The sequence below is a fragment of the Ctenocephalides felis genome, unplaced genomic scaffold (genome assembly GCF_003426905.1).
Source record: "Ctenocephalides felis isolate EL2017-DRISC unplaced genomic scaffold, ASM342690v1 CF-g0.4_SCAFFOLD_01492, whole genome shotgun sequence".
Lineage (NCBI taxonomy): Eukaryota > Metazoa > Arthropoda > Insecta > Siphonaptera > Pulicidae > Ctenocephalides > Ctenocephalides felis.
This window is the reverse complement of record NW_020537646.1, coordinates 5315259-5337080: the sequence shown is the minus strand read 5'-3', so window position 1 is coordinate 5337080 and position 21822 is coordinate 5315259. Positions and strand designations below refer to the sequence as shown.

The 21822-nt window shown below is 27.0% G+C and overlaps 2 protein-coding genes across 4 annotated transcripts; both read right to left on the bottom strand.

Moving 5' to 3' along the window:
- Nucleotides 1-3017: 3017 nt before the first annotated feature.
- On the bottom strand, nucleotides 3018-13202 carry LOC113370523. Of its 3 annotated transcripts, none has more exons than XM_026611197.1 (21): nucleotides 13066-13202; nucleotides 12625-12755; nucleotides 12158-12322; nucleotides 11944-12057; nucleotides 11820-11882; nucleotides 11356-11511; nucleotides 10532-11156; nucleotides 10184-10353; nucleotides 9902-10115; nucleotides 8874-9128; nucleotides 8532-8695; nucleotides 8199-8406; nucleotides 8023-8096; nucleotides 7579-7746; nucleotides 6920-7157; nucleotides 6373-6649; nucleotides 5505-5812; nucleotides 5241-5379; nucleotides 4831-5085; nucleotides 4032-4208; nucleotides 3018-3349 (listed from the first exon to the last, which is right to left on the bottom strand). In XM_026611197.1, the coding sequence occupies exons 2-21, from the start codon at nucleotides 12741-12743 to the stop codon at nucleotides 3183-3185; spliced, it is 4056 nt and encodes a 1351-aa protein (XP_026466982.1). In that variant the 5' UTR covers nucleotides 12744-12755; nucleotides 13066-13202; the 3' UTR covers nucleotides 3018-3182. The 3 variants fall into 3 exon arrangements, with proteins under 3 accessions (XP_026466982.1, XP_026466983.1, XP_026466984.1); XM_026611198.1 differs by lacking the exon at nucleotides 13066-13202 and adding an exon at nucleotides 12922-13026; XM_026611199.1 differs by lacking the exon at nucleotides 11820-11882.
- A 444-nt stretch (nucleotides 13203-13646) lies between these two features.
- Nucleotides 13647-18929, bottom strand: LOC113370647. Its single transcript, XM_026611337.1, has 11 exons — nucleotides 18807-18929; nucleotides 16547-16763; nucleotides 16044-16161; nucleotides 15880-15941; nucleotides 15694-15777; nucleotides 15251-15377; nucleotides 14659-14960; nucleotides 14335-14425; nucleotides 14164-14244; nucleotides 13999-14103; nucleotides 13647-13891 (listed from the first exon to the last, which is right to left on the bottom strand). Exons 2-11 carry the CDS (start codon nucleotides 16756-16758, stop codon nucleotides 13775-13777), a joined length of 1299 nt encoding a protein of 432 aa, XP_026467122.1. The 5' UTR covers nucleotides 16759-16763; nucleotides 18807-18929; the 3' UTR covers nucleotides 13647-13774.
- Between the last annotated feature and the right edge of the window lie 2893 nt (nucleotides 18930-21822).

Below are 21822 nucleotides of genomic sequence, written 5' to 3'. Positions count from 1 at the left end.
TTTGCACTTACATTGTAAGATATCCTCTACAGCAGATCCCAGAACACTAACTCATTTCTCGAAACTGACAGAAATCTCAAGTACTCGACACAAAATCACTACTTTAGAACCACTACATAACTTTAGTCTTTTACAAGTCTATTTGACCTGTTTCAATTGTCCGAGTAAAGTCTTTACATAATACACGACATATGACATATTAGAGACTTTCGTAAACTTAAAATTCGATAATAACAGATATGTGGTAGAAGTACTCAAGTATAACCTACAAAAGCACATATATAAATTATACTATTGATAATTGCATATATATAATTAAAGGATACATTGGCGCTGTAAATAAATTGTTTAATTACAAAATTGATTCAAAATGGAGACTATCAAACTATTCAAGGTACACTAGGCACTTCCAAACATACCCATTTTTTGGTTTTTAATTAACGTTTCAAGATAAATTTATTATATCAAATTGATCTACTAAATTAATTACACGTTTTGATGCATGAAATAATTACAACTAATCAAAGATTTAATTAAAAAGTCTTAATTAACGCGAGTACATGTTAATTCACGAAAATTTCTTTGACAATTGAGGCGACTGAACTTAGCAACATGTGTCGGCCACTTGTACAATTTAAAGCGCGAAATTCAAATAGAAATTTAAAACATTGTGAATTTTAGCTATTTGAATATATACTGTAAAATGCAAAGTCGTTTTCAATTATGTGGAATAAATCCACTCGGAATAGTTTGAATCACTCATAAATTAATTTATTAACTTCCCGTAGGGTAAGTTATTGTAATGGGCCGAAAATCGGAATTGAAAATGTTTACATTTCTCGACGTTTTGAAGGTTTCTGAGCATTTTGACATACTTCATAAAAAATGGATGTGTATGTGTGTGTGTGTATGTATGTATGGATACAATTTTTCGCCCACGTTTTCGGGCGTACGGATTAACCGATTTGAATGGTTCAAAAAACATTCGATTCCTATTGATAAGGAGATGTGCTGATTAGTTTTTGGCAAAGGCAGGTCCAGCAGTTACGGAGATAAAGAGCAAAGAGTGCAGAAAATAGAAATCGACTTTTTGAGAGAACGGAGCATCCGATTTGAATGATCTAAAAAACATTCAATTAGTAATGATTGGGAGAAGTGGTTATTAGTTTTTCGCAAAGGCAGGCCCAGCCATTTCGAAGATACGGAGCTAAATGTACAAAAAATTGCAGTTTTTGAGAGAACTAAGCGTCCGATTCAATTGATTCAAAGAACTTTCTGCTTGTCTTAACAAAATAATAGATTTTGGAAAAAAAAAATTTGTATCAATTTTTTTTTTTTTTTTTAATTTTTGTATATCGAAAATAATTTATATTTTATTTTTAATTTTGACTATAGTTTTGAACAAATAATTTCAACTTTGCAATTCAGTTTATATAATTCTTATAAATATTAGACAATGTTACAACATTTATAATAATCTATGTGAAAACATTCAGTATTCTTCGAACATTTCGTTACGGTACGGGAAGTTCCAGCAATTTGCCTTAAGGCACGATGCCACCCACCCCACTAGTTTTTTATTGATTAAGTAAATAATTTACACATATCGAAAAGTAAGTTCGATATGTATGATTGAAGTTCATGTAACTTGCCTCAAGGCAAAATACGAATACCAACTAGTTTATTTTTTCAATCAAATTCATATGAACATTTGAACTTTTTCCAGATTTATTTACTTTAGAAGAACTATATGACATATAAATTAATATATCGATTGTTGAAATGATTCTAATTTTGATGTTGTGCCATTTATTTCGATGTGTTAATACTACTTGAAATATATAAATAATGGTTATGATAAATTATTTAAAGAAATTATAGAATTTGACGTTTTTAATTAAATAGTAATAATTAAAATTAAATTAATTTTTGATAAAAAATTAAGGACAGTGTTGATCAAAAAAGATCAATTACTAAATAATTGACAACTATATATACAAATGAATATATGAAACCCTGGCAATAGAACAGTGATCTGACCAGTGTATGATGAACACAGGGTATTCTAATCATAGATAAAAGAAGAGTATTCTAATATTGTCTAGGGATCTCACTTTCCTCTGATAAAGTTATCAATCAGATAATGATGAAAGTGAAAAAGAACTCAATACTGGGGTCAGACAAAAAGTCGATCATAGAAAAAAAATTTGGGAGAAAAAAATTTTTAAATTTTTGGGGAAAAAATTTGCTAAAACAATTTTCTGGAAAAAAAAAATTGAGAAAAAAATTGTCATAAAATTTGGGGAAAAAAATTTTTGGCAAAAAAAATTTTCAAAAAAATTTGAAAAAAAAAATTGAAAATAAAAGCTTCGGTAGAATCCTCATGAAGCAAGACCGAAGTTCTAATACCCGAAAACATAATAATATTAATGAACATATATTTCAATGTATATAAATATTTACATTTGAATTTCCACCATTTCACAAGTATAAGTACTTTTTTCTAAGGTTCATGAAGATTATTATAAATACTCAGAAACAAAAGCAACTAGATATAAAACCTACCAAAATATACTTATAGAGTCAACATCATGAGAAAGTGCTTTTGTCTCGATTTAGCTACAATAGCGATAACATTTAATCAATGATAATATTTAGAGAAAATTTCATATTATAACTTACTATCAGGATAGTCCATGGTTTTTCATTCAAATCAAAACATCCACATTATCTACTCACTTCAATCTTGTTAAAAAGTCATGGACTTTTTATATACATTATATCTTACATTCACTCAATTCAAGCATGTTAAAATGTTTGACAAGGAAAAAAAAATTTTTTGAAAAAAAAATTGAAAAAAAAAATCTTTTTCAGAATTTTTTTTTTTGTAACTTATATAACTAACCCAACTAATATTGCAAGATATTGATTAAAAATTAATGTAGTTAAAAGGTTTAATATATAAAAGTCCAGTACATAATTAAAATAATTACTGATTTTTAATCATATTATGGGATATAATTTTTCTTTATTGCAGATCTTATAAATCTTCATTTGTAATAAGTTTAGAATCCATATGAATTATTAATCTACGATATTAGAGTAATTACATAAACACTGTTGTCAATTACATAAAACATGATTTAACAATATCAACATGTGGTCCTTGTGAATATACACAATCAAGCTGCTGATAACACACGATTTAAAAGATCAGTTGCTAATTGAACTGAATAACTGCCATCATCCTCTTTCTGAACACTACCAAACTTGACAGTTGTTTCACAAGATTTTAAAGCCTCTTGTAAAATTTTTACAGCTCCGTCCGACAGTGGAGGTTCAGGCAAACCTTCATTATGTTTATAAACCATATTATATTTATATATAAATATCTTATATGTATATATAGTACTCTATATTTAAATCTCTAATTTTATATATATATATATATATATATACATATATATACATATATATTTGAATAGTCTTGAATTTGATGTTGATATATATGTTTAATTTGAGTTAAAAAGTTGGGCGTAACATCAATAAAAATAGTATGAGAGTTTTTTTTTTTTAAGTTTATTTATTTAAAATCCATACGTTTTGGCTAGCATCTTAGCCTTCATTCAGTGGTAATCAAATTAAAATTTTGTATCCTAATATAGCATATGAAACCATTATTAATCCATGGTATGAGTATGTGCACATTGATAAAATATATATTTTTTAACATCACAAATGGTAAAACACACTAATAACCATGATAACTTAACAAGTTATGTTTAAGTTTAAACTCCGAACAGTAAATACATGGTTTCGACAACTTTAGTTAACTTCGAACTACTTTAGTTTTTTTTACTTGGTGTTACTGCCCGAATTAAAATAACTCATCAAAATATATAACATCAAACTCACATACTTCAATATATATATATATATATATATATATATATATATATATATATATATTATTAATTATTATATATCTAAAATCAACTATTTGAGTTTGAATTTACATATTAAAAATATACCTTGTATGGAGAACAGTGCAGATAAACTGGGCACATCAAGAAAATCAGTGCTCATACGCCGAATATTTTTTATATCCACATATTGCATGATTCCCATGTCAACTGACGCTAAATAACAAGTGTCCCCTTCATGTTTTAAGCAATATGCCCGATGCCAAACGCATTGCTCATCTACTTCTGTGAAAATAATTTAAAATTGATATCAACTAGGAAGCTTTAACTTTTTTTAGATAAATGGAATGTAAAAGAAATTAAAAAACATTTTTAAAAACAATATATAGAACCAGTCTTTAGTTATGAGAAAACTAAAAAGTAAAAAAGAAAAACGCGTTTAAAGTATCGCGGTGGAAGGAATCAGAGATGGATTGTTGTGGTTAAATAGTTATGTATATGTGAATAATTTCAGGCAAAAGTGATTTCCCAAACAAGTGCAGGTAATGATTTTTAAATTTTCAAAATCGGTTCAGAATTGTATTTGAAAAATGGACAAAAAGTTTTGCATATTCTAAAGAAACGTATTGGCTAATCGTCTCCCAAAAATACTCAAGGCGAGTATTTATCAAGTTTTAATGAAGGACTTAAATTTTTGAAATCAAATCAGCTATTTTTGAAAAAAGTGTTGACAAAAGGTGAAAAATTGACTCACATACTAGACTCTATTTTTTTAAGTAATTTTTCTCAATGTCTTGAAAGGTTAAGAAAACAAAATTAGGTATGTTTTTGTGGCAAAAACAAACTTCTCCTTCGCTTAATACAATTTATTGGAATAAACGAAAACTAATCATATTGATAAATTTACCTTGAAATAGTGCAATACACAATTCGTCAATTCTCGGATTATATGGCATATCAATAGATGTTGCATAATTTTTCAATTGAGATGGAACCTCAATCAGCATGTTTACTAGGCAATCTTTATCAGGAACACAAGCAAAAAAAATGTTCAGAACAATATTTGTGGTATCCACTATAAATAATTCAATATTGTCACCAACAGGTATCTCAGGCTGTTTTATTAAATTTTTCATAAGAACATCTTGGTTGAGAAGAGTATCTGTGAATTAATAATTTATATATGTATAAAAAAACAATGGGTACTAATTATAAAGTGCAGTGTAATTCATTTGCAATTCTTTCTCAAATTTAAAATATAAAAAAAAAATCTTATTTAGCTATAAGTATGCATATTTTATTATATAAAATTATTACCTTCTTGTTTTGCTTTAGACATGTCCTTTATGTCGTGCCAAACGGGTGTAATTAAACGAGAAACCTTTTCATTTAAAAAGGTGCCTTCAGGATACATTAAATAAATTTGATTCTGTGCACTTGCAGTTTTGCATGGCGTCTAAAAGAAGTTACAATTTATAATCCAGTTAAAATAAAAATCATGTATTACTATTGTAATATTTAAAAAGCAAATCGTTGTACAAGAAGAACTTTCCGATTACAAATATAATTAAATTATCTCACCATGGTAAATTCTAAAGCTGGACTACTGTTGACAATATCATTGATTAAAGTAGTCACTTGAAGAGTCAGAGGTAAATCTGGTACTTCTGCCAAAGCCACTTTGCGAATGAATAAATTCACTTTCTTCAAATTCTCAGAAATTGCTCTTAAATCACTTAATTTAACAATTTCAGTATTTCCATATGCTGTATAGAAGACTTCCACATTATCTCTATCTACTTTTTTTACAATAGCTTTGTAAAATACACCGTCCACAAATTTTGCAAGCACCAATTCATTTACTACTGGTAGTGTTATAAGTGTTTTTGCTGTAAGAAATTTTCGGTAATTAGAACATACAATGTCAAATTATTAAACTAAGAAAACTAATTTTGTTACACAAGACTGCAATTACGATTATTGTCCTAAAGATTAAGGAATATTTATGTATAACAATGTACTTTGATTTGGATGTTAACATAGTTAGCAACAAAAAGCAACTAAATATTTTATTTGTACAAATTGAACACCCATGCAATATGTACGGCTTTATTAAAATTTGGCATTAAAAATAATATGTCGATTCATTCTATTATTAAACACACACCCAGAAACACAAATAAGTTACTATGGACACGGTGGTGATATGATACAAATGACTTTCCAATTAGAACAAAAACAAATAGTTTCTTTAGTTTTATGGTAAAATAGTGCAATTTATTTCTATGAATTTTTATAAGAAAATCATTTATATTCATATTTAAAAACCTGAAAAGCGTTATAAAAACAGCTTTAATTTTTATTGCCTTAGTCATAAATAAATAAATTTCAAAAGTAGTTTTGTCAGCATAAAAAAAAAAACTAAATTAAATGAATATTTTAATATTACCTTGAATGCTGTATGTTGCCACATTTTGCAAATCTTCTTCATATTGCCTATCTAGTTCAGGCGTCGTATTTCTAATGAACAAATTTTTTTGGTCTATAAAATGTGTGAGAAAAACTTGACATTTTTCTAATGGCTTCAAGTAAATTCGTCCATGTTTAACTTGCTCTGTTAATGGTTCCCATGATTGAAGTTCCAATGCAAATGTGACCGCATTTACTTTACATTCCACAACAACCTTATCATTCCCAATGGACATCACAGTGAATTCTATTTTATCCTAAAAGATCACATACAAATAAAAAATGCCATTAAAGTAATATGTGCATAAAATTATTCTTAGTATTTCATGTAGTTATATCATGATCTTTTTGGATTTTCTTTTTGCAAAATTTCTAGATCATTTATTATATACTTCCAATAAAATACTGTTATAATATACATATTGACAATTTTATATAGCATTGAAGTAATATTACTGAAATAAAAGATTTTCTTATAGATCATTCTCCTTAACTAATAATAGAACCAGTATGAGATTCCGTTGTACCTTTTTTAAAGCTGTCTCTAAATCAATTGCCTTGCAATTAATAGGCTGTAGAGTACCTAGCACTGCCATAGGTGGATATTTTTTTAATTTTTCTGGAAATCCAAATATTTGGTTGCTCGACACTACTTTTCCAACATCTATCAAACTAACATAGGACACTGTTTCCTTATTGTGCAATACTTTTGCTCTGTGATAGTCGTCAATCGTTTTGACTATGACATGATCACCTACACTAGGTCTGAAATTATTATCAAGGATTAGCACAGTAAAATAGTGAAAATATTAAAGAAAATTTTCTTGACATACAACTGATGCAGAAAAAAAAATCTGAATGATGGCAAAAAATAGTGTTTCTTATAATAACTATGCCAATCTAAACTATTTTAAAACATAACTTTGCATTATAAATATAAAAGCTTTGATAAAATTTAAATTTTACATGCTTTTGAAATTTAAGAAATACTTCACATATATTTAGTAAAACATTTATGTGTACAAACAAGGTATATAGCTTCATATTAAAATATCTTACTTGACATTTTAATTCATTTATATATTTTATCATTTTTAATTAAATAAACTTGATCTTCATGTTCTATTATACATTAAATAAAAAAAACTCCTCATGCTAATATTTTTTTATAAGAAGTATCCCTTACCTTGTAATGGATAAAGTCGGAACAGAATTTTGTATATCTTCTTTAAGCACTTGTTGCAAACTCAAAATGTCCCTTACATTCAAATTCAAACAGAATTTATTTGAACATGGACGCTCAATAATAGTAACTGATCCCTGCATTCTCAATTCCAAGTAATCAATAGCATGTCTGAGGAAAAAAACATTGATAACACAAATCAGAAAAACTAAATAATTGCCTAGATAGCAGAAAATTTGTGGAAAGTATTCCTGCTTCTAAAGTTGTGTCGTATTTCATAATTAAAAATAAGACAGTTTCATAATTAAGTTTACTAAATCAGCATATACCAAAATCTTATTTTTTTTTCAATTTAATTTATTAAATAAAATATTCATAATACATCATAAGGTAACAAACAAATTGTTCAATGTCTTATGACTCTTGTCATGACTATTTCATACATACTTTTTATTTTTTGGAGGAACACTATCTTGAATTGATTCATCACCTTCCACTTCAGCAACATAAATGTCACCATCCTAAATAAAAATTAAATTAAATAAAGATTTAAATAAAATATTAATTTGATACACTTATAGTATATTTCACTTATAGAAGAAGACGAGATAATAAATACTTACTTTGTCTATTGCTCTAAGTGACAGCTCGTCGTCCATCTGAGGAATAATTCTGGATCCTGAAGCAAGTCTGACATGGATAGCTTGTGCAGGTGACGAACCTTGGACATCAGAAGCAGAATATATTTCACTTGGTTTTAGATCCAAAACGTTGCCATAATCCAATAGATATGCTCTTAGAGGATTTACACTTTTAATCATTGCTCGGTATCTAAGAAAAAAAAATTGATCAGAATGTAAGAATTAATGATTCATTTCTTCATTTCAATAATCATTTATACATGTATTGTATAAAAGAAATCTCATGGTAACAGGAAAACATAAAAATACACTTACAAAAGTCCCTCAAAGTTGACCAAACAGAGCATTTCAGGAGATACATTTTGTACAGTGTTTTTTGGAGAATTATTAGCATTGGATAATAGTGGAAATACAATATCCTCCATATTCGATGCAATGGTGACATATATATCGGGACCATCAATACATGTTACATGAACCTATATACAGAAATAAACAAAAAAATTTTACAAAAAATGCCTAAAAAAATATGAAAGGTTCACTGAAAAATTATATTTATTTAAATATAAATATTTAAGCTTAGTCTTGACATACTCATAAATTATTTTATTCATAAAAAAGAGAAGCCTCAAAAATTGCATTTGTTAATGCGCTTACTTTAGTAAAAGTTTTTGGTAAAGAAACCATTGTTTTCCAAATGGGAGCACTTTCTATAACAGGTTCCAATTTATTCTCTGTGAATGCTTTATTTAAAGCATTTTCATTATTTATAATAAAGCTACTTAATTGCTTTTCATTCGAATTCTCTAGAAAGTTTTGATTTTGAAATGCGACATCTAATTCCTTCTTAGAACTTGCACCAGAATCATATGATTCATTTTCCAGCTGCACTATTTGTGCATTACCAGATACCTGCCAATGAAAATACTGATGTTAATAAAAATACCATTATGTAAGTAATAAAATTTAAATATTGCTTAATGTTTTCTGAAAAGCAGTATGATGTTACATTTAACAAATGTAAAATGGAATGCTTATATATCGTTATATCTTGTTTTCAAATTCAATGTTAAAAATTATGTTATGTGTTGTATGATCTAAATGAGCGAAGTTAAAACTCAATCTTTAAAAATAATTAAATGTTAGGTTGAAGATAAAAAAAAACTATAAGAGTATTAATTTCTAAATGATAAAACTATGTTCATTAAAAAAATGTTTTGTCAGTAATAGTTATTTTAAAAAATCGGAATGATAACAGAAACTAAAAGTCATTTAGTAAATAATTGTAATTAGCATAAAATTACTGAGAGACTGAGAAGTTTTAATCCCCATCATTGATTTTTTATACAAGTTAATATAATTTGAACTCAATTGACAATATAATATTGAGTAGACAAAAAAAAAAAAAAAATCAGCTACCATTTAACAAATTGGGTTTCAGGTAGGTTCATGAATATGAATTAAAACAAAGTTAACATAACATATTTATCAAAACCTCTCATTTATATTAAATTGGATAGTAAATAATCAACTTAAAACGACAAAAATTTGCCATCTGATTTTAAACAAAACTTAAGATTAAAAATCAATGAAGGTTTCTTATTGGAAAACCTTTCCCAATGTTTCCAAAGGTTGAACTGTTCTGATCGACTATGAAATTATAATTATAATAAAAAAGCTCATACCTCTCCTGTAGGTTTTACTGATAAATAATCAAAGAGTACAACTGCATAATTAGAAAGTCCACCAGATGCAAGCTTCATACATATTGCCTGTGCTGGAATTTCAGCAAAATAATCTGGTGCTTGATATAAGTCTTCTTTACTTGGTGTCACATCAAATCCAAAATCTAACAAATTTACTTTATATGGTGAAGTACTAAGTATTTTACCACGGTATCTAAAAAATAAATATTTAAAATGTCAATATTAAACAATATAATATCTACTCATAGTTATTAATATTACTTTATTGCTTGGTATTGAACTATGCATAATCCTCCAATTTTAATATCAGTAAGATGCTCCAATGAAAATGTTTCATTATTTGCCTTGTTCATAATTTGTATTGAAGTATTTTCTTTTTCCTTCAAAATTGCACTAAATTTACCATCATCCCAACAATGCACAACACTTACCTAGAAGTAATGATTACCATTGATTATACATTATGATTATTGTTGTAATAATTAACTATAATAAAAATACATTTTTTTTATTTATATTAGTTTCTGAATTAAAATGCATCATTCTAACTACTTTTAGATGAAATATAAACCATATTTTTCTACAGCAAATTTACTTCTATAGACTTACTGCTGTAAATTCTTTTTCTAGAAGCTGCTCAGTACACTCCCAAGGGCTTTTTACAGGTGCCTTAGCTTGTTTTATTTGCTGTAGTGCAAGAAACATAGGGTTTTGTTGATTTACTACTGCATTCTTATTCACTTTAATTTCTGTTTTCTCAATTTTACTAATCTCGGGACAATTTTTTGATGTATTATGCAATTTGTCAGGAACGTTCAATGCTTTGTGGAAAGATTCATTACTTGATGGCATACCAATCACTCTACCCTGTGAGGAATCTTTGAGATCAATATTCTGGGATAATTTGGTTCTCTGATTTATATTGTATGTATTTTGTTTAGGTGAAATGTTTGCTGAATTATCTGAAGTTTTATTAAATAAAATTCCATCTGGTAAAGTTTTATTTTGTGAAGATATATTTGACGTTCCTCCATTAGGTTTGTTCACATTAGTTTTTTTGAATTCAGTTGTAATTTCCTTGACAAGTTCATTGACACTAGGCTCACGATTGTTTGATACGTTTGAAGATCTGCTCAAAAATCTTTCACGAGGCTGTTGTATTTTAAATTTAGGTTGGTCTTCGCACTGTGTGCTACTCATATTTGATGTAGCATTTTTGAAAACAACAAGTTCCCTGCAATATTAAAATTTATTAAATTATTTCCCAAACACAAATACCTTTTTTTTTAAACAAACACATATATAAAAGTTAGACTAAAATTATAATTAATCATAGCCTATAAATATAACCATATGCTTCTTCATTAAATATTTAGGATACATTGACAAAACAAAGGAAAGATTGATACTGCTAAAGTAATACATGTACTTACGGTTTTTTCAAACATTTCATTACATGGTCTGGCCAATCATCATTTTGACATGCTGGTGAACAGTACTTTATTCCGCAAGAACTACACTTACTACTAGCTTTATCACCACATCTTACACAATTATCATGCATTGCATCTGTCTGCGCAATCCTAAAACTAATACAAAATAGTTAACATAAAATTTCCTAAAATTTATTAAACAAAATAATTATATTGTAAAAATACTTATTAATTTGATTAAAAAAAACTTAAAATGTATAAAAAACGATTTTTATGAAACAAACTACGTACATTTTAAAATTAATTAAAATTAAAAATAAATAAGTAAATAATAAATGAACTAATTAAATTATATAATTTGTAAAATATTGACATAAGCCTCATTATAGTAATATACTGATGGCTTGTAAAATAAATACACTTCAATATATATAAATAAATAATTGTATCAGTACAGGGAATACCTATTAGGTTCTAAACTTCGAGACCGCTGCCGTAGCTTCAGATCATTATTCATACTTCTACCTCTATATTAAAAGAATGCATTTATGAATGAACGAGTTTCTGAATAAAAAGTTATTGCCTTACCTTCTGGAATCTTCTTCAAAACTTTTAAAATTCTCTTCACGCGTCTTTGCATAATTCACAAATAGCCTTAGGGGAGCTGCATTGTTTAATTCACATTTAGCTTCTATGGATTCACTAAAAAATTTAAACTTTTTTGTAATCAAGTGACATTTAAACTTGGTATAGATGCAACATTTTTATTTAAATTCACATAATTTTAAATATGCATACTTACTCTAGTGTAGCGAATGTGACAAATCCAAATCTTTTGTCATTATCACTCTTGACAATGTTAACATCAGTAAGATCTCCATATTTAGAAAATATTTTTCCCAGATCCTCAGTTTCAAAATGGTAAGGAAAATTAGCAACATATAACTTCTTGGATGGCGGATTCTCGCTACCTCGCAATAAAATAAAAATGTTAAATATTAACTCAACAAAAGACAAAATATAATATTGCTCTCAAGAAACTCAAGTTTATGTATGAATAATATCTGTCATGCACTAATGTAAAGCATTATATTTAAGTAAATACTAAGAAAATAAAAACTATTTAAGGATATGATAATTTGATAGTTTTCTTAAAAAATTACAAGTGAATAACTGAACACATTTGAAATTCATCATCATTAATTACTCAGAAGATTTCACACATATGAAAAAGTAATTGCTTCAGTGAATATAACAGCAAACTGTTACCTATTTAATCTTCGACTACTCATATTACCAGAAGATGATCGATCGTTATTACCACTGTTGTAGTTTGAATTGCGTTGATATCTATCAGTTTGTGAAGACTGTCTTCCACGAAATGCCATAATGAATTAGCCCTGGGAAATTTAATAAATCAAATAATTTAAAGCATAAAGTAAGATAAATTTAAACCAACTCAAAGAATGACATTTGTTTTCATTAATAACAATATTTCAAGACAGATCAGATTTCTGCTATCTGTATGTATTAAATTACAATATATTGACACACGCCACTGCATACATTTACGTAAAATTTTATGAAACCCTATATACGTTATAACAGATAATTTTGTCTTGTTTCAATTATTGGAGAATTGCCAATTGGTTTAACAATTTGCATTAATCGTGATATCATAATGAGCAAACGAAAGCATTTAATTCTTACCTTAGGCAGCTATTTTCAATAAATTTATTTCACGATTTTAAGATATGAATACACCGCTAAGAACGAATAAGAACCTTCGGATTTTGGTAATGGAGTTGTACAAAACAGAACAGCCAACATAGCAAACTCACGTGGTAGAGAGACGTCATTGATTACCCAAGTCTTGTGGATATTTGCATTTGTCATAGATAGAAGAAGTATAGATGGCGCCAATATGAATAGTCATTCAGTAACGGTCTCATTCAGTGACGGACTCGATGAAGACCGAAACATATGGATAAATAAAGTATTTCAAAACTACTTTAGTTCTTTTACTTGGTGTTACTGCCCGATTCTAAACAATTCTATATATATATATATATATATATATATATGATTCGGGCAGTAACACCAAGTAACTGGTGCTTAACAATTCTTTATTTAAACGACACTAAAACTATTTTTATAGAAAATTGCAATCAACATTAAAACACATAACGAGCAAAATAAAATAAAAGAAAAAATGTTCAACATCCAATTTTTTAAATGAAATAAGTATGCTTATTCTATCATTTCCCAATGCAAACTTCGACCATATTTTGCAATTTAATTATTATTCATTAATATGGATTTATATTGATATGGAATAAAAATCCCAGCAATCACATTCTATCAAAAATAAACTTAATTCAATTCAGTTTGTAAAGTTTTAATCACAAAGTCTAAATTATCATAAATAGCCATTATCAACTGCATGCCGAACATTATCCACTAATCTTAAACGACCTTCTTTATGAGCAATTGGACGTACTTTCCATACTGTTGTTATAGGCACAGCATCATCGCTCTACAAAAATAATAATTAAATATTTTCATTATTTGTTAGGAACTTTAATCAATATTTTTAAAAACAATAATTCTAATCAATATTATATACATTTTTTTTAAATTTACCTCTATCATATCCAAGTCTGGTGCATCATCATTTTTCATAAGAGTGAATGGCACTGATTCTAAGCTGAATCCTAAACCAAATTTTGAATATATTTTTAACTCATCCTGAAATATAATAATTATATTATTAAGCATAAGGCTAACAATGTTATTATAAAAACTTACATGAAATGCATTTTTTGGATACATTTTTTCTGGGTCTGCTCCCAATTCTTTAATTGAGTAGCATAAGCTGTCATAATAATACTGAAAATTTTTTAAACGTATCAAAATATATTATTGATAAACTTATTTATGTTAAATTTTAAAAATTGATATCATTGACATAATCTTCACCTGAATTAAATCTTTAAAATGATATTTTCTCAAATCCTCAGTGGTGCCCGAATAGAAAAAGAACATTAGATCTAAAATAGGTGAAGCATCTCTGTAAAAATAAATTAGTTTTTAAACATTATCATATATTCATTATGCATGATCATCATCCCTATAAAGTGTTATATGGGTTGAATGTAATAATAATTGTGTATCACTTTTTTATATTTTAAATTTATCTCCGACAACCATGATTATCATTTTTGCAAAATATAAAAATTTGGAATCAAAATCAGTGCAAAATATATGTTATAGAAATGTAAATATAAAAAAGTAAATTATTACCTGACCAATTGAAAGTCTATAAGTTTAACATGTTTTGGAACATCTTTTTGAAGATTTTCAGAAGCATATTTTATTAAAAAGTTGGGAGTCCAGCTGTCGCCATGGTTTATAACTGAATATTGACCTTTAGTTGTTGCCATTTTAATCATATTTGCAAAGAAATGTTCATTTGTAAATTCATATATTTTTTCTTGATATATTGTGTTCGGTAGCTCCTTTTCCATAGCATCTAACATGCAAGCTCTTTGATCCTTATGAAAATCCTGAACCCAAACTCTAAACTTTTCGTCAAAGTAAGTTTCCTTAAATAAAAATAAATCATGAAACAAATCAACTTATAACTTATAATTACGTATCAACTTACAACTTATAATCAAGAAACAAAAAATTGATATTTTAAAATAATGACTTTGTTATATAAAAACTACGAGAAATATTTGTAAACAATTTATTAAAGAAAAGATTTTAAAACATTCTGATGTAAAAAGCATTTGTTTAGCAATGTATTAAATAATTTTGTTTTCTGAAAATACGCAATAATTTTGAGAACATAAATTAAATAAAAAAATTATCATTTTGTTGTTAATCATACCTCTAATTTTCCGGTTATATTCTGGTATACACCTAAATCCTGATCCTTCAGAGCATAAGAGAGTGCGTGGAATTGGGCTAATGTTAGCATAACTAATCTACATTGCAAATTATTGAGTCCTTCTTGTCTATAAAAATGAAACTGAATGAAATTTTTGATTGTAAAATTAATTTTGTGGTTTTATCTTCTTTTTCAAAATGCCTTGTGCTCTTGAATTAATTTTTCTTTCAAATGCTTCTTAAAGTAAGGCCAGAAAATTGATAAAACGTGTCAATTTATTAAATATAAGTATATGTTTTCGAACATACATCTGTAATAATATTCATATTGCACTATCACCTTAAGCCTAATGGTAATGATGATCATATGATGCCATTCATTATTGATGCTTTTTTGTAAAAGTACTAAAATTAAAAATCATAGATATAATAATTTTAATTTACCTAACTGGTGAAGCATATCCATCGGGTGATAAGTCCTCAAGAGCCAAAAAGTCTTCTTCTCCATCACAAAACCAAGCATAACATCTGAGAAAGAAAAATAATATTCAAACAGAAATAAAACTTAGAACTAAGAATGTGTATGCTTTTATTTATATATCTTTTTGAAATATTGTATTAAATATTCACCTTGGAAATAGATTATAGTTTACTTGATTTCTTTTTTGTAACTTTTCGAATGCTGGTAGTACCTACAATAAATCAGAAGCATGTTACATCATTCGTCACAAATGATTAGGAAAAATTAAGAATAATTTCTAGTCATGATTTTGTTAATTATAAATTAAACTTACATGTTCATAAAAGGCAATTTCATTTCTAAAAAAGTCTGTAGATCTAAACGACTTTCTGCGTCCAATATTTGATGGAAGGCTTTTAATAATTAAATCCACTGAATGTTGTTCTTCAACTCTATAATATTTTAAGTTGAATTTTGTATAAATCATAAAAAATTCATAAACAAAATATATTAATAATCCTATTTAAAAATGTTACTAATAGTGGTGTATGGCATCGTGCCTTAAGGCAAATTGCTGGAACTTTCCGTACCGTAACGAAATGTTCGAGGAATATTAAATGTTTTCAAATAGATTATTATAAATTTCTGAGGTATGCCAACATGTTCAGAAACTTTCAAAACGTCGAAAAATGCAAAAAAAATTATTTTCCATTTTCGGCCCATTACTATAACTACTCTACGGGAAGTTAGAAAGTTGAAATGTTGAAAGAAAAAACGTTTTTAGGTAAAGTTTTTATGATAATTAACATTTCCAATTGGAAATGATGGCATACTTACTTACTAACAGGACACTTTGCATAAACTTTCATGCGAACAACTTCGCTCAAATATCCATCTCCCTTATTGCAAGCGTCTCCGACAATTATCCATCGGTCCAATAAACAGTCATCTCTTCCAAGAGCTTTATTTAAGATCAATCGTAAAGTCTCTTCAGTAAACTTTTTCGATATAGTGCTGAGATTGAATTGTTTTTCTTGAATTGGCGACATTATTCCTGCAAAATTGGAACAAACCATTATATTCAAATCTCGAATCTCGAAACGAACAAAGTCGTTTTAGTGCAGACCAGATTATTTAGAATCTAAATAATCTGGTCTGCACTAAATTTTGGATCGAGAATAAGATTCCAGAGTATAGACATTTTTATTTTGGAGTTATATTCAAGCAGATAATTATAAAATTATTTATCTTAAAATAAATAAATTTTTGTTATATAATCTACTAAAACTTACCAGAAAAATTAAAGACCGCGAGTGATATATTTAGTCTAAATTTTCTAAAAAATGGTACAATAAGCGTTTCACGAATTTCATTACAGAGTTCAAATCTACTTTTGAAATAAATAAAATATGATTTTTTTGTTGCTTTAAAAGTTATATTTGTAAATGATAATTCTTACATATAATGAAAGAGCGATTGTAAGATTCTACTGCCCTTTATTTAAATAGGAATTTTTTTCCAGTTTTTCTATACATTATGCAAACATTAATGTCTAATTATCTGATGTTACGTACATTTTGCTGTTAATTTTAATAGTTGTGTATTTCGAACAAATATTTGTATATTTGTTTCCGCTATCTGTGATAGCAAATCTTTATTATAATAGTCAGTACTGTATATTATCAATTTTTGCTTATCATTGTAAATACAGTATATAATAATTATATTCTATCATATATATGCAATGACAAACAAAAAATACTGAATATATATATTTAATTCAGAGGCCTTGATTTTTGTTGATTACATGTATCGAAATTTGAAAGAACTAGAAGAAATTAAAATAGAATAAATGGTATATATACAATGTTTTTCTAATTTAATTTCTTAATTTAATTATTTTTATATATATATATATATATATATATATAATTTATATTTTTTGAAAATCATTCGGCAGGGATAATTTTTTCAATGCTTACTATAGCCTAATTGATAATAAAAATATAACCGTTTTCTAAGCTTTGTAAGATTATAAAAAGTTCTGTTATCATATTCGTTTAAGATCAAATTTAAAAAAAGGATGTAAGCCGAAGTTTGAGCTTTCGTCGACCATTACTTAAAAACCGCTGAACTGACTTCAACAAAATTAAATCCATTCGATAAGGAGTCAAGTCGATTAGTTTTTCGAGATGTTTCAAGCAGTTTCTTTATAATTAGCAGAAAAATACTGATTCTTGTCCAGGTTTTTGCAAAAAATTCTGGACCGATTTTGAAAATTTAGTATCCGTTGGAAAGATTTCAGTTAGGGTAGTGCTACGTTATTGGTATAGATAAGCCGGGTCGTTTCTTCGTAATTAATTTGTAATACATACTCTACAATAGTTCTACTCCTGTACTATTTTGATGAAACTTTATATGAATATAAAGGTCACGGTCTTAACGAATATCCTTAATTATTATAAGCATACGAAAAGTGGTTTAGTTATAAAAATCGTTGAATTCGTATCGTCACAATTTTAGAAGACACTAAATATGAATTCATATTGATTAAGTCAATAATCAGGCCTGATTAATTCAAATTCACAAATTTGTATTTTATCAGCAATTTTAAAATACTTTTAGTAGTAAAAATTAAAAAAAAAACGTTCCTAAGAATTGTATTTGATATTTTATACTTTTTTTTTAATATTTTACAACAACTGAACTTGAAACATAATAATTTAAAAAAGTGCTCTGAATAAAATAATTCAAGTCAATGATTGAATAATACAACTCTCGTGCAAAAGATATATAAGCAGTCAAATTGTTATAAGCAGAGGTGTTAATATTTTAGGATAAATCAATTTATTTATAAAAGCTATTAATTTATTTTAAGGCCTTTGGATGTACAATATTTTCGCAATATATTTAGTATTGATTTTTTTTTATTTATATTAATATAATTATTTTTGTTTATTTATAATTATTTATTAAGTTAGGTTTGTAATTATTTATTTATACACATAAAAGGTATAACTGAAATTAATTTATACTTATAACAAATTTTAACAAGTACATCGTAACATAACAATTTCATAATAGTAATAGAACTCACCAGCTTCCTGAAGACACTTTAATTCTTTTAATTTTATTCTACAATCTGTTAAATTTGTAAACAAACAATTTTCTTTAAATTATCATTTAAATTATTACCAGCAAGTAAATCATGCGAATTCCGCTTCAAGATCATGCGGAAACTACTATAAATTCTCATTCATTGTCTCGTTAAAAAGTTTGAGAGGGGGACAAGTGAGAGAGGGGCGCAACCAGAATTTAGACTGAATGAAGGTGGGGGGCTCCAGCGAGAAGGGACACTCCAAATAAAACTCTTCTAATATGCCAACAAGTTTCAATTATAATAAAACATAGTTAGACCTTTAAAAATATAATAATACACAGAATTATCCCTATACAATATAATAATGAAGTTATCATTGTAGAAGCTCAATATTATAGCTCCCCTCTTGCTGCGACCATATGGATGACAAATCATTTTGATAGAAATATTCCATGCTTGATTTCAATATGAATACCATTACATAAGTATAATGCAAATTACATGGAGACAATAATATCTGCTAATTTGATAGCAAGGTCATAAAAAGAAAGTTAAAAGAAACGACAACAGTTTCTCGATCTGCTCAAGTGACTCTGAACCTCACTAATTGTATTATGACAGTAAATCTATAGATAAAAAAATAGTGTTTATATATATATATATATATATATATATATATATATATTAAATATTAAATATGAACAAAACAACACTGAGATCTTTAACACAACTTTATTTGGTAATTACAGACGTTTCGAGATCATGGTATGCCTCATCTTCAGTGTAATTTCAGTTCGAAAAAATAGATAACAAAAAATTTAAAAGTACGCTTGTGGATCATAAGTGGAACAACCAAGTTTGATTTTGATAATCCCCAAATCTTAAAATTTAATTTTTCCTTGAAAAAGACTTATTTAAATGGAGCATGGCAGAATCAATGTTAATAGTTTGGACTAACAATAGCGTAAATCTGAGAACCGACACAAATATTTACATGACTCTTAACATCATTAATAATTTATAACATTTTTCATTTATCTTATTATCTTCAAGAAATTTATCTGTTTTCACATTTGTTGATTTTATTTATGCAATCCCACACTCCTTTTGTTTACATTATAATAATAGCTTTGATGTTGAATGTTCTTTATCTCGATACTTAAGATTTTTTAGAATAATATCTGTAAATTTCACATTTTTTAGTACTGAGTCAAGCTTTGCAAGTGATAGTTGGTGTGTTTTGTATTTTCAAAAATTAAATGTAATTTAAATAAAATATTAAAGAATGTGTAGTATATAAGTAACTGTTTTTGAAATAACACTGAAGATGAGGCATACCATGGTCTCGAAACGTCTGTAATTACCAAATAAAGTTGTGTTAAAAATCTGTTCATATTTAACATTTAATATTCGTTCAACTCATATATAAATCTCAAATATCATTGTTTGTCTAACAAAAGGCACTTTACTATCGTGCAAATCAATAAATTATAGACATGGATATACAATTTGTTATCATATTTGTATTATAACTTTATTTTTTTATATAATTATTTAATTTAATTGAAATAAATGAACACATTTGCCAATTAATCAGTTCATTAATTTAAAAAAAAACTCCCCTACTAAAATACTACTAAAATGTTTTTGCATTATCATAAATATATTATGTATTGACAATTAATTAAAACTCAGTAATGAGTTTTTACAGCTTTACTTATCATAACTGTCATTTTCTTAAAATATTTTGTAAGTAACAAGCACTTTTCCAGCAGCATGCAAACGAAATAAATTAATAATTCTTATTTAAGCACTTCATGTTCAAATCATTTTGAAATTTCAGAGAATGATACTGATTTGAGATTTCTGCTTCAGGTGAACACATCAATACTGTGCTCAATGGATATCTTATTTCTTCTTTAACAATTAGAAACCTGTACTGCATTATTGCAACTTGATCACAGAGCATTTTTCTAAAGAATTAACTATTAATATAAAATATTCAACCGCTTCAGTGGGTTCTATTTTGTTTTGTATTTCATATGTTACTCCACTTTTTTTGTAAACTGGCACTATAAATAATGTGTGTTTAGAAATAATTAAAACACACACACAACCGCAACAAGATCTTTAATAATTTAATCTAGCGACGCATTCGCATCGACGGTCACACAGTAAATGTCCGACATGTTTTAACAGCTGTCAAATTGTATTAGGAGCCCAGAACTGTCATATTCCTATACAGTATAGAATTTAGTGTATACATACTATTCAAAACGGAGCCAACCAATCAAAAAGCAGAACGAATTTACCAAGAAATCAGGACCGCATTTTAAACAACTTTAAATATTTTAAACAAATATGTAAATTATTTTAAAAAGTCAAAATTATTGTGATAATTGCACTTATTATATTACTACCGATATATGTTTTTTTTTTTAAAGATTATGACTAACTAATAGCAAGATAAATTTTGTTTTGTATTAATTAACAAATATTAACAAAAAAAAATTGTATTACAACAAAATTGCCCGGCAAATCTTTGAACCGTTTCTGAAATTTTAAAATCGGTTCAAAGTTTCTGGCGAAAACGCGGACAAAAAATGTAGTACTCTTCTGCTAATTATAAAAAAACATTATAATCAGTACAGCAGTTTCTAAGTAAACGTCGACAATAAGTTCAGTCACAGCTCACAAACTTTGCAATATTGTATATTTTTATTATTTGCAATGTTTACACAATAATATTAATGCTAAAATAATATTCCAAACACCAAAACTTATTAAAATATACCAAAATAATGAATTCCATTTTTAATTAAAATAAATATTCAAAATATTTACCTCTAACAATTTGGCAGACGGCCCTGTGCTATAGTAGCGCGCTGTCAATTTCAAAAATTGTGACTGTTTCCCTGGCAGAATGAATCGATTTTGTATGAAAATGAATTTTGTCGAACATTTTTCGTACTGAAATCAATCCATACTACCAGGGTAGCAGTCACAAATCCGT

Coding starts and splice junctions, on each gene's coding strand:
- LOC113370523 (XM_026611197.1), bottom strand. CDS start 12,743: ATGGCATTTCGTGGAAGACAGTCTTCACAAACTGATAGATATCAACGC. Junction 8,097..8,198: donor CACTTAGAGCAATAGACAAA/GTAAGTATTTAT, acceptor ATTTTTATTTAG/GATGGTGACATTTATGTTGC. Junction 7,747..8,022: donor GTTCCTCCAAAAAATAAAAA/GTATGTATGAAA, acceptor TTTTTTCCTCAG/ACATGCTATTGATTACTTGG.
- LOC113370647 (XM_026611337.1), bottom strand. CDS start 16,758: ATGTCGCCAATTCAAGAAAAACAATTCAATCTCAGCACTATATCGAAA. Junction 15,378..15,693: donor GGATATGCTTCACCAGTTAG/GTAAATTAAAAT, acceptor TCATTTTTATAG/ACAAGAAGGACTCAATAATT. Junction 14,961..15,250: donor ATATAACCGGAAAATTAGAG/GTATGATTAACA, acceptor TTTTTATTTAAG/GAAACTTACTTTGACGAAAA.